At 42.9% G+C, this 13,214-nt stretch overlaps 1 protein-coding gene across 1 annotated transcript in view; it reads left to right on the top strand.

The window, feature by feature from the left end:
- Nucleotides 1-13,214, top strand: part of wdfy3 (WD repeat and FYVE domain containing 3) — a 95,099-nt gene that overhangs the window by 53,077 nt on the left and 28,808 nt on the right. The window contains exons 19-22 of the mRNA XM_022753753.1: nucleotides 2,590-2,827; nucleotides 6,990-7,090; nucleotides 10,641-10,859; nucleotides 11,209-11,390. Of these exons, the coding sequence (XP_022609474.1) occupies nucleotides 2,590-2,827; nucleotides 6,990-7,090; nucleotides 10,641-10,859; nucleotides 11,209-11,390 (740 nt within the window). The remainder of the gene's footprint in view (nucleotides 1-2,589; nucleotides 2,828-6,989; nucleotides 7,091-10,640; nucleotides 10,860-11,208; nucleotides 11,391-13,214) is intronic.

The following is a 13,214-nucleotide window of genomic DNA, read 5'->3' as shown; positions in this document are numbered from 1 at the left end:
CCATAAGAAGATATAGAAACCATCGCAGTGTAATTTTACATCTCCTCTCTCAGGCTTCTCTCTGGAGCTCTAGTAACAACAGGTCGGTGAGCCAATCAGAAGAGAGGAGGCTCTGAGCCTCTCTTCTGATTGGCTGACTGTTTTCTGAGTGACCTGATAAAAAAATGTATCATATTTCAGGTAAAAACACTCAGAGAAACCAAATCCTGCAAGGTTTGGATGGTGGGTCCAGGTGGGCGGGGCTTGGTGACTGCTGTGTTGTGACATCACAAAGTTCCAGAAGTCCTGACGGCTGGTTTTAAGGCTCAGTTTCTGAATACAGGCTGTGTGCATTTCTCTGTGGACTGAGGCTTTGATACTTTCACAGTATTAATATAGAAGCTAGACCTGATCTATAATCACACTACACATGGACAGAGACCTGCAGACTATACCTTTAAAATTTCACTTCTCAGAAACAGTTTCATGCATTTTCTTGTTCATAAAACACTTATACAAACAAGTAGAAGAGGGGACAAACATCTAGTAAAAGACAAAAACAGTCGTCAATGTGTTTTTATCAGTGACTATAACATGTTATTTGAATTTGTGGGGGCGACAGGAGTGACAGCCTCGTTACAAGTGAACCAATCACTTTTTAATAGCTGAGAATTGAAGAGCTATTGAAGCCCACGGCAGTCCTCCAGGGCAGTTATGAAATGATGATGTCATCTGGGAGCCATTCCCATCTGCCAATGTGACACCAGCTTCCTCCCGGGAGAAAGAAGAGAAAGTTTCACTCTCTGCTAAAATCTTGAAAGAAAAAAAAAAAGGGTCATCAATCTTCTAGCAATTTTTATTTTTTTTTTTGGTCACTCTCTCAGAGCTCATTGGATGAATCCTCCTGTGAATAGGCTGTGATTGCAGAGGATGAGCTTTCCGTCAAAACTTAATGACTGGGAGGAAATCACTGGCACCGGCTCAGGGGTGGAAAAAGGGGAACAATAATTCGATGATCCCGCAGTCGGTGGAGCGGCCTGACTCCAGTGCAACCAGCACCAGCGTGTATCACTGCGTTAGATACGGGAAACTCTGCGTCTTAGATGTACACAAACATTTTACGAGGGGCATATGAAGAAGGGTTGTGTAACGGCCAAGCTGCAGGTGGAACAGAAGTGCGTTCATTTGTAAGCAAAGCGGCGGGTCGTCAGCTTGTAGGAAACACAACAACATCTCCTTGGCCTCTGATTAAAACCCAGCTGATGTGTAAATACTCCGTTTAAACAAAGACCGTCTTGAATCTGATGCTAATAGTTTGTTTTCTATTACCAGCTGTTCCTGTTTGTAATTTTGTGGGCTCCTCGGCACGTCTTAATTGTTAATTGTGTCTCCTCCCAGCTGAGAATGGATATTAAGTCCCCACTAATTACCGCTCTTTATTAGCAGCCACTGTTAGAACACAAAGAGCTATCTCTCTCCGTCTGTGAGGAGATAATCTACTGTGGTTTATTAGCCGCTGTTGATGGGTGTTGTAGTTCTTCTTTTGATCTAACTTGTCTTTTGTCACATCTGCTGACTCTTAACAAACGAGTGAATCCATGTTCTCAGTAGAATGTAAAATACTGCAGCTTAAACCAGGAGTTTATTCCAGTCGATGAACATCCAGGCTTTGATTTAATGCTGCTGTTTCACGGGAATTGGCTCAACCTGTTTTAGCAACTCTGAAATGTCTGCACGGAGAAATAAATGAGTTTCTACATTCAAACCTATGAGGTCCAGAGCTCTAGTACTCTGTAAGTGTATTCATATTTTTACCCAGCGCCAGTTGGTTTTATATTTTTCCACAATGTCTGATCTAATTGACCAATAACAAGAAGTTGTATATTTATTTATGTAGCTACTGTTCATATGATGCCTCTAAAACTAAAGCAGGTGATCATGTTAGTGCAGGGAGATGTAGCAGGTACAGAGTTGAAAGAAACTAATTAACAACCTGATGTATATGGATATAAACACGTGTTTCTGTTGTTTTCTTTATTATATATATTTATATTACTGTATTTTATGTTTCAGGTGTAAGCAATGCTGCCTGTAAACAGTTGTTCTGTAAAGTTTTATTAGTCACATGCCAAGGTACGATGTACAGTAAGGAAAGCGGTGAGCTGAGGATTCAGCAGCAGCTTAGACTGTGCAAGACTGCAACAAGAAAAGAAAAAAAAGTTGTTTATGATTAAAAAATATTGCATATTTTGGGAAATATGGCAATATTCGATATCATCCCATATCGTCCCGAGCATTCAGATCATAAACATGCTCTTTTCTTGAGTTATCTAAAGCCTAAAATGCTCTCACTTTCTTTTTCCAGAGAATACTAAAGTAAGGAAACAGCAGCAGATGATGAAAAGAAATGCAAAGTGTTCATTGTTTTCACTCCAGACCCTGGACCCATCATTGGTGTCTCTTTCTTTCTTTTTCTACCTCCAGCTTCGCCGTTGCCAAAATAAAATATAAAGTTACAAGAGAGAACAAGTTTACTAAACCTCATTCAGTCTAGATTAGATTAGATCTGTGGCTGCACCTCCTGAATTTAACCTATCCCTGACTTCACAGACAGCATGACCATGTCCATGGAGGGCTTCGGGCCCGACAGCGTCTTCGCCACGCCGGCGGAGGACAACGGCCAGTACCGCATCAGCCGCAGCCTGGTGCGCTCTGCCGAGGGCAGCACCGTACCCCTCACCCGAGTCAAGTGCCTGGTGTCCATGACAACACCACATGACATCCGCCTGCACGGATCGGCCGTCACGCCCGCCTGCGTGGAGTTCGACACCTCGCTGGAGGGCTTCGGGTGAGTCGGCATGAGCATGAACAACTTAAAGCTGTTGTTTACAATCTGGTTTTCCCAATTACGTTATCTTGTTTCTTGTGGCTAATATGTTATAAGTACGTCCTGTTCACACATCACACGTCATCGTTTCCAAAAGAATCCACTGTAGGAGTAGTGTGGACGGCAGCCGCAGACGTAGCAGGAGCGATGCGTTTTAAAAACAAACAGTCATTTGATCAGTCGTTAATCCTGTAAAGAAAATCTTCCTGGATGAAAAGGATCAATAATAAATGGCAACAGGAAGGTTTAAGCTGCATCAGGGAATCGCTCGTGATTGTTGTCTCCTAAATCCGGGAGGACGTTCCCGCTCTTCATCAGCTGCTTTTAAAAAAAAAAAAAGAATGTCTTGCAGCAACAGATGCTGCTCATTCTTCTGTAAACTTTCCCTCCGAATGTTTCTCTTTGAGGAGCAATTTTCCTCACCAGCGGCACAAACCTCAGGGTGCCACATGTTATGTTTTTTTCCCTGCAATGAAACAGGTTGTGTGCGTGTGTGTGTGTGTGTGTGTGTGTGGGCAGCACCTGCAAACTGTCTCAGCAGGACTCTGTTATTCGCCTCTGGTTGTGGAGCGGGCGCATACAAATAGGCTGATTTTCCGCCTTTAATGTCACATGACACAGTTTGTGGCTGCTGCTGCTGCTGCTGCTGCTGCTGCTGCTGCTGCTGCTGCTGACAGGGTCTGCCGCTCCCCGGGCTTCATGTATGAACGGTAGCGGCACACGCAGGGAAAGTTTTTTGGGGGTCAGTGGAAATTGCGGTGTTCGCGATGTGACCTTGGCGTTTCGCCCACACACTTTTATCAAAAACCGTGTACGGAAGTGTCAGGGAGTTCACATGTTACGCTTACACAGAGTAAACAACTGTTGAGAAAGACTTCAGACGGTGACATGTTATATTCTTCATTAATATTCATAAGGATACGAGGTCATTGTAGATGTTTTGGCAAAATGCAGAAGGGTATTTCCTGCGATTTACCTGACCTGCATTGAATTATTAGCTAGCATCAGTGTCGTGGGGAGTGTGTGCAGATGTTATGTTCTTGAAAGTTTAAATTACTGAGCCTGAGTCTCGAAAAAAACAAGCTCCAGAAAAAGCGAGTAAGTTGACCTTGAACTTGAACTTCTTTCTCCGAGGAAGGAAGAATGAACTTTCACTGATAATCTTTGGTGCATTCACGAGACCGACCTGAACGTTATTCACTCTTCAGAGTCGTAATTCACCAACAGACGCTGAGAACAGGTCACAGTAGAATCGCATGAATGTCGGGGTTCATTCATTCATCATCATTAGTCATACCGTTTATCCGATTAGGGTTGCTATGGGGCTTGAGACAATCCCAGGTGACACTGGGCGAGGGCGGGGTTCACCCTGCGCAGGTCGCCAGGCTATGCCTAACGATATTGTGAAATCAGCTGTTCCTTTTATGGCGATGGTTTTAAAGTGTTGAAGAGAAAAATAAAAAGTCACCTCCTTTTATCTTTATTAAAACACAGGTACAGGTTTATCCACTCAGACTTAAAACTTCAAGCAAACGTCTGAAATCAAGGCGTGAAAACATCGAACGGGAAGTTCAGGTGCGTTTTGCTCTCTGTATTTAAAAATCCCCGACCCTCCCGGAGATCACACTTCCTGCTCCGTCGTCTCGTAGTTTCGCCGTTTCCTTCGCCCTGTAAGAAGCGTTTGACTCGCCACAGCAGCCGCATCAGAATAGAACATGGAGTTTCTCCTGAAAAAACACAGCAAAGCAGCGCACTGGCAACGAGGCACTGGCCCACTTTCTGCTCGGCGTAAACAGAGGAGGACACACACACACACACACACACACACACACACACACACACACACACACATACACATATAGAGACTACCCCTCCTTTCCCTCCCATCTGTCAGCATGAAAAATTGATGCCCCTGCTGCTATTAGGGCTCAGGCACTCTCTCCACTCACACGCTCCCTCTCTCAACATGCTTAAACACACTAAGACACACAAGTGCACACTCACCCAGCCAGCGATTCCAAAAGGGGGGGGGGGGGGGGGCGCTTGGAAGATGCTATCAGTGTGGGTGGAGGGGGCGGAGAGGAGGAGACCACCATCTTTTTTTTTTTGAAGAAGAAGAATAAAAAAAAAAAACCTGCATCTCATTCTGACTGTTAAAAGAAAAAGAAAAAATCGCTGCTGAAATCCTTTTTAATCTCATCATGGGGATGAGTAATGGGGGGGGGGGGGGGTGTACATGTAGTTACTGTGAAGCAGCAGGGTGGTGCTCTCCTCGTTAGTTACACAGAGCGGCGAGTGGAGGAGCAGAGCGTCTGCCCTTGAGAAGCGTCCTTGACCAAGTCGTTGAATCTCCGCCAGCTTCAGGGGACGCCTCCCTGCGGCGAACCTTGACCCCTGACCTTCCTGTCCAGGTGGGAAGAAAGCTACATGAAAAAAAAAAAAAAAGCAGAGAAGAATTAAAGGCTCCAGCAGTGTCTTTTTTTCTAAATGCATAATTTATAGAGAGCTAATTAAAGGTTCTTATAGTAACTGGATTATATGTAGAGCTGCTACTAACAATGATTTTATGATTTATTAATGCAGTAGTAATGTAGTGAACGTAATTAATTATTAATTATATTTTTTTAAAGAGTCAGAAAATAGTTTTAAAAGAAAAGCTTCTCTTCGTTCCCTGGGCCCCGGATTTTGGGTGAATGAGGCTCAGCAGGTGGAGCAGGTCGTCCACTAATCAGGAGGTCGGTGGTTCGATTCCCGTGTCAATATTGAAGAAAAATTGTTCGATCAGTGTATGAGTGTGTGTGTGTCTGTGTGTGTGTGTTTGGTAGAAGGGCTGTGTGAATGGGTGAAAGTGGCCTGTAACGTAAAGCAATAAGACCAGAAACAGCTCTGTATGTGTGCAGATCATTTACCGTTTACGTCTTCAGATAAATCTCAAATCGAAAGAGTTTCCGTTTACAATCAATTTCCTCTGTGCTGTGGAGCTCCATTATTGCCCAAAAACTCCATTCAAGAAACTTTATCTAATTCAAAAGAAACTTTATTTGTCTCCAGGGGGCGATTTAAAGGGCGAGTGTACACGTCACTGTAGATAATTTAGACTCCCGCCCACGTACGCACACAGAAGTGGAGTGAACTCTACAGTCGAGAGCAGGAGCTTCAGCCTTGTGCTCATTCCCTCCGATTTGTTGCTGTTGCTGTTGAATTGCATAAGAAAAATGAACCGAGCCTCTTAGATAATGGGAGTTAGCGGGAATGGTGCTGCAATTAATTGGCTTAAGATAGACACAGTTTCTCCTGCGAAACTCTGTTTTTCCTGCAGTTTTAATATCGTAAAGGGAGATTTTGAATGGTTGAATATATGATTTTATGTTTCCTGTGCAGATACTGTATCCAGGTGTTGTCCACAGCTGTCCTCAAGGTTGTCCTCTACTGCGGTGCAGTCCAGCTCTCTCAGGTTTCTGGTTGAATTCTCCTCAGTAGCACCTTTCAGGTCTTTTTTTGTCTCTGCACAAAGGGGAAAAAAAAAAAAAGAAAAATCCCCACGTTCATTCCCCAAAGCACCAGTGTCCTCGGTGCCGGCTCAGGATGATTAGAGAGGTGGAAATAGCACCTTCACCGACGGGCGGTGACTCAGCAGAACGCGGCGCCGACTCGCAAGTCAGAGTCGCAAAGTCTCTGTAATTTTGAGGAAGGGTTGTTTGTCCTTGAACAGCGGAGACGACGCCGCACACAGACATCAGACTTACATGTTTATCAAACCAAATAACAGCTGAGTTGTCGTCTTGTTGCAGTTATTCATGTTGTCATCAGTATCAGCTCTGACCTCAGCTGAACTTATCTTATCCCACCTCCTTTCGTCCTCCTTTCATACATCATTAATCCTTGAGTATCAGGCAGTTGAAATTACAATATTGTAATACAAAGCTCCTGTGTGTCCCAGCACTTGAATTACCGGACTTGTTTTGTTGTTTGTGAGTTTGGATGAGATTTTCCCGTCTCGGGGATGGAGCCGGGCTGCAGCGGCAATTCAAACAAAACCTGCAGCTACATGTGTAAGCCCACGTTAACAGCTGTTTCCACCAGATAACAGCCCATTAATCTGCCCTCTGTTGTCCCTGGACAGGTGCCTGTTTCTGCCCAGTCTGGCGCCGCACAATGCCCCCACCAACAACACCAACGCCTCAGGTGTCAGCGATGGAGCGGTGCTGAGCGGGATGGGCACAGGTAAGAAGTGCTTCTCATTGCACCAGCTTATGTTGGAACATGGAGACATGTTAGCGGCTTGCAGGACTAGATGCGTTACCTAGCCGCCATGGCCTGCTTGCTTGTTTATTCAGCTCATACAGTTTTGGTGATTAGTTTATATTCAGGTAAAGCAGAGTTATATAGTACAGCACTGCTCTTTTTGACCTCCTCCTCCTCTCACCAAACTTTATTCATGGGAAGCTACATGTTCAGATTGTGGCAGTTTTCAATCCACTTTAGACATAAAACTCAATGATATAAGTAATTAATGAATTACTGTTTGTTGTATTTACAGCACAACATGTTCATCTTTTTGTAAGAATAACAAGAATCAGGCAGTAAAAATCATTTCATTGGTTTACATATTGTGGAGCAAGCTGGCTCGGGTCACCTGACTGCGCACACACCAGCTCTGTGTTGTGACTCAGCACTTCAAAATGAAAGTTGCTGTGCCAGACATTTTACTGGATTTTCCAAATTTTGGCTTGAATACGAACAGAAGAGGAAGTGGGCAGTTAGCATGAAAAAAAAAAAAAGAAAAAAAAGATATGAAACCAGACAGAAACCCGGAGCAGCTGGAGCAGCTTTCTCAATGTAACGCCTCAGAATCAGTGTGTCCGGTCTTCTTGCACCAGAACACACATCTACATCAATATTTAGCATCTGATGAATCTCTTTAAGCCTCTAAACTGCTACAACATTAAAGTGGCGCATTTCATTTCTTTCGGAAAAAGCAGAATGTTGCACAGCCGCGGCAAAAGTATTTTAATATCAGGGTGGGATTTAACCACCGACCAGCAGCCAATTTGTGGTACATTTTTCTCACTTCATCGTCCAGTTTGGCAGAAAAACGTAGACTGTTAGCTGGAAAAATAGTTTTTCTTTCTTGCGCTGACATGTCCCGTCGTTGTGTTTGTTGTTGTATTTCTGCACCATCTTCCCTTTTTCCTTCGTGTTGTCATGATTCTCGCTGCCTTTTCTTTTTTTAACCTCAGGATTTCTTCTGTCTTCTGATGTTCATTATTGTGTGGATGCATCACCTACAGCAGCCTGCTCTCTGATCTCTGTGCTTCATATCTGCAGCTGAAAAACCTCGTCTCGTCCTCGAGCCTCTGGTTTACTGTCAGCTGGGTTATATAGTGTGTTAAAAACAAAACCTGTTTGTTACAAAATGCTTCATTAAAAAAAACACAACATAATTTTACCCAGAGAGATTTTACAGAAGAGGCTGATTGCGAGACCTGAAGGCAGAGATAAAATGAATATATGACGTTATGGTTGATTTTCTAGTCTGTATCCTCATTTAGTATTTATGAAGCACGGGACTCCTCCTCTCCTCTCCTCTCCTCTCCTCTCCTCATCCACTCATACATTACAATCATTCCTCCATCTGTTTACCTATTCATCTCAGCTCCTTCTGCACTCATCCACCCCACGCCGTCCTCCTCTTGCCTCCGCAGCCAGTCACCCGACACTATTTATAGACCTCGCTCTTTTGTCTCCGTCATTTCTTCCTGTCACTCAAATTTTTTCCTTTCCTTCGTCCTTTTTCCCCGCGCATCTCAATCTCTGATCTTTGCTCCCTTTTTTCTTTTCCTTCCTCTTACTTCTTCACTTCTTTTTCCCGCCCTGAATCTATCTACACTGTTCTCTTTGTCCCTTCCCTCCCCTTCTTCCTTGCCTCATTTATCTCGACTCCTCTTCCCTCCCCTCCTCCTTCCCTCCTTCCTTCCCTGCTTCCCTCTCCTATCTCACTCCTATCTGTCCCATATCCTCGAATGACATCATCATCTCGAGGCTCATTCATCAAAACGTCTTCACACCTCCGTTGTCTCAAACATCTCCCGGTGCACACGAGAAATAGATGTTTCCATCCCGATGTCTTTGTTCTTGCAGTACTTCCACTGCAGTTTTCTTTTCCTCCACAGTCAGCTCCGCAGATAAGAAATAACTTAATGGTGCCGGTGAGCCTTCATTTAGCTTGTCGTTTTCATCCGTCTTTCAGGCCTAATACAAAAATCAATCCTGGCTTCAGAGCAGATGTTGGTGTGCCAGCAGACAGTGAATTATTGTTTTCTGGACTGTTTTAATTTGGTCCAGTGTGTTGGTCACCTGTTGAGTGACGGTCGGGTGGCGCAGCGAGCTGGTGTCACTTCCAGGCTTTAGTTCAGGAGTCTGACAGATGGGTTTAGATCTTTTCTGTTCACTATATGTGCAAGTTGTCCTGTATGAATCAATCAATCACAGTGCTTTACAGGATACCAGGAACTGAGGAAACACTGAAGACTGGAAAGCAAAGATAGTGATGAAGTGATAAAGATTAAATGATAAAACAGAGGAGATGTATTAAAGAGAATAAAACCAGAAATAAAAGTAGGGTATTAAAATGAAAATAATCCAGAAAATAACCACAGGAACAAAAGGTAAAACAACCTAAAACATATACAATATATACAGTATATATTATCAAGCCTTTGCGCTGCCCTCAGGTCTAAATGAGATAAAGTGAAATGATTACAAACACAAACTGATAAGCCGGAAGAATAATGAATGACTGGATTGAAATAAAACAACCCAACGGGCGTTTTGATGTTTATTGATGCGTTTCATCTCAAAAGAAAAGAGTAAACACAAGATCGTGAAAAACATGAAGGCAAAACGAACGTGACGGTATTAAGCGGGATAAAGCCGAGCAGCTGTAACGCATGAATAAAATTCACATCACGAACTCGGGTTGTGCGTGAGCGGGATCAGTCGACAGCGATGTATGACAGTCCCCGACCTTGATGTCAAACGGCTGCAGCCGGCGTCACAACATTGAGACGACATGTTGTCTGTCCAGAAACAACAAAGGTGGAAACCCAGTGTGGTGTTCCCCACACACACATGTCATATATAACATGTCCCTGTATCAGGAGTGATGGTGCCACATATGTCACCTAATATACATCCTCTGGATATATGAAGGTGTAAGTTTATAAGAAAGTAAAATTTGTATAAATTAAAAATATCTATGTGATGAATTTTTACATAGAAGGCACATGTTTTCTGTGTAAGATTGATTAAATTTAATTAAAGTTAATTAAAACTACATACATGTTAAAAATCTATATGTTTCTATATGTTTTTCTTATTCATTTCTCATTAGTTTTAAACATGTCAAACTTTTGGACCGTACCGTTCATAACAACATAAACTGACCAGCTGTGGGATGGGTTTATATTTATGCAACATCTGTCTACAATATATGAAATTGTTCTCAGGTTTCATATATAATATTTACATATGTAAATATAGAATAAAAATGTATATTTCATATGTTTGCATGTGAGTCATAGCAGTGTGTGTTTGTCCTATTCTACGCAGGTTAATGTCGCCTTGTGCAAGACTTACATGTAATAATAGATGTAGTTTATCGCTGCATCATTCCTGGAAACTCAGCAGTATATGATACGGGATATTGAAACATAAAAGAGTGACACCTCCTCTTATCTCTCCTAACCCCCTGCCTCCTCGCTTCCACCTGCAGGAGAGCGCTTGTTCCCTCCTCCGTCGGGCCTGAGCTACTCCACCTGGTTTTGCGTGGAGCGTTTCAGCGCGGCGCCTCAGGCCCACCCGGTGCGGCTGCTGACGGTAGTGCGTCGGGCCACCTCCTCCGAGCAGCACTACGTCTGCCTGTCTGTGGTGCTGTCGGCCAAAGACCGCTCGCTGACCGTCTCCACCAAGGAGGAGCTGCTGCAGACTTACTGTGAGAGACTTTTAACGACCTCTGTCGGTTATTGCATCATATGGTGGTTTTTTCAGAATAAAATAAGTGCGTTAACGAACTGGGAATGAATGATCAGTGCAGTTTCTGAATCTGTTTTTGTTGTTGAAGATGTATTAAAATGTACGTAATAATATACATATTCTCAACCAGAGAATTCATGATTTGATTGTAGATGTTTATGTCAATCTTTTGCAAATCTATATCAACTTCCCCGTCAAGGATTTCAGTCACCTCGAGTTGATGCTCTCACTTCTGCCCCAGCCCTCTGACTCATCAGTATTGCCCCCCCACTCTCTCTCTCCCTCTCCCTCCCCCCCCCGTGAAGCAGCCGACGAGTCCAGTGAAGAAGCCTCCTTCTACGAGATCCTGCCCTGCTGCGCTCGCTTCCGCTGCGGCGAGCTGATCGCCGAGGGCCAGTGGCACCACCTGGTGCTGGTCATGAGCAAAGGCATGCTGAAGAACAGCATGGCCACGCTGTACATCGACGGCCAGCTCATCAACACCGTCAAGGTAAAAACCATAGACTGTATGACATCATAAATCCTAAAACAATACAGGAAATAGTCTTTAAAGCCATTTCATTGAAGTAGTGACGCCCATGCTGTTGTAGAAGAAATCTGAATTCAGCTGATGTTTTACAGCTTCCAGGTTCAGCTGATATAAAATAATCATCAATTTACAGTTGTGTGCACTTCATAGATTTCTGAGCTGTGGCTGCAGCTAATGATTTGAGTCCTTTAGTTTTTATATTTTTATTTTTTTTGTCCGACCAACGGTAGAAGACCCGAAAAGAAATTTAGTTCAGTGATTTAAAACAGAGAAAAGGAGCAAATCTTCACATTTCAGAAGCTGGAGCCAAAATAAATCTGATTTAACTGATTAATTGATTATGAAAAATACTTGTTAGATAATTTTTTGTTGATTGACCAACAGACTAATTGATCAATCATATTGTCAGTGCACATTGTCTGACAATGCAATTTGCTGTGCAGCTCCTGAAATAGTTCAATTAGCATCACACACACACACACACACACACACACACACACACACACACACACACACACACACACACACACACACACTATAAATGCAGAATGTGCTCATCATTGTTTCCTGTTATAAACTAACAGAAATGGAAAGAAATACACACAGTGTCTGTATCATTATCTCACATACTCTAATCTATTTTTAAAGATGGCTGCTATACAAAGAACCTAAGAGTGAGTGGGTGTGTGATTTTCTCACCGTCCACAGATTTCATACATTTTAAATCCCTGCGTGTGGTGATGGTATATCACATGACATCGCATTAATAGCCAAGTAAGTGATGAGGATCAGCGGCTGCCGTCTGTAATGGACAGAATGTCTGAGGCCTTGATAAAGAATCAACAACAAAAACAAACGTGAATGGAGGCTTTAAACAGCAGCCTGGCAGCGCAGCGGCCCGCAGTGATGTGGCTTGTGGTTTAGTGACTTTAGATTCCCCCTGAGATCAGAGAGCAGAGCAGAGGAGCAGCTCGGCAGACCACAAGTCTCAGCTTCCTCTCAGCAACGCTGATAACAACGGCTTCATTTCCTGCCGAGCTCCTCGCACAGGAAACAAGCCGCTCGTATGTATCTTCTGTGTGCGTGTAGCACAAATCCTCTCTCTAGTATCTCCTCTGTCGAAGTATTAAGTCTCTAAGGATCCCTTGGGTGCTCTTCATATAAAAAAATATATATATATGTCCACCCAGTAACAACAACAACAACAACGATAGCTTCCATTAATTACACATTAATTAGCCCTCTAACTGATGATTTGAGAATAATAGATAGATGGGCCTTAGATTTACACATCTCTAACATACAGATCTTTGCTCAAAGAACAGCTGATATGAATTAGAATTAGCAGTAGAAGTAGAAAGCCTTTATTGTCTCTGTAAGAGCTGCATACAGCGACATTAGGAGGGAGGGAAGACGGACAAGAGACATCAGAAAAAGACACAGATTTTTTCTAATAATAATGATAAGATAAAATATATGTACAAACACTAATATATGAAGCTGAGCGTGTTATTGTGCACAATAATAAGTGTCATCTATATCACCCACTGCTGAGTAACATTTAAGGCAGCATTATAGATTCATCTTGTCACTTGATTGATGATTTGTCTCCAGATGTTTCTGTTTTGTTCGACCAACAATATAAAAGACAAAAATATTCAATTTACAATCATATAAAACTTCTGTCAATCAGCTAATAAATTTGGCACGTCTACCAATCAGATTAGTTAAATCATGATTTAAAAGTAAGTTGAGTAAGCTCCTTCTTCTGCTGCAATTATAATA

Source organism: Seriola dumerili, unplaced genomic scaffold (assembly GCF_002260705.1).
Source record: "Seriola dumerili isolate Sdu_G_001 unplaced genomic scaffold, Sdu_1.0 BDQW01000193.1, whole genome shotgun sequence".
Lineage (NCBI taxonomy): Eukaryota > Metazoa > Chordata > Actinopteri > Carangiformes > Carangidae > Seriola > Seriola dumerili.
Note: the sequence above shows the minus strand (reverse complement) of the source record. Positions and strands in the feature narration are given on the sequence as shown.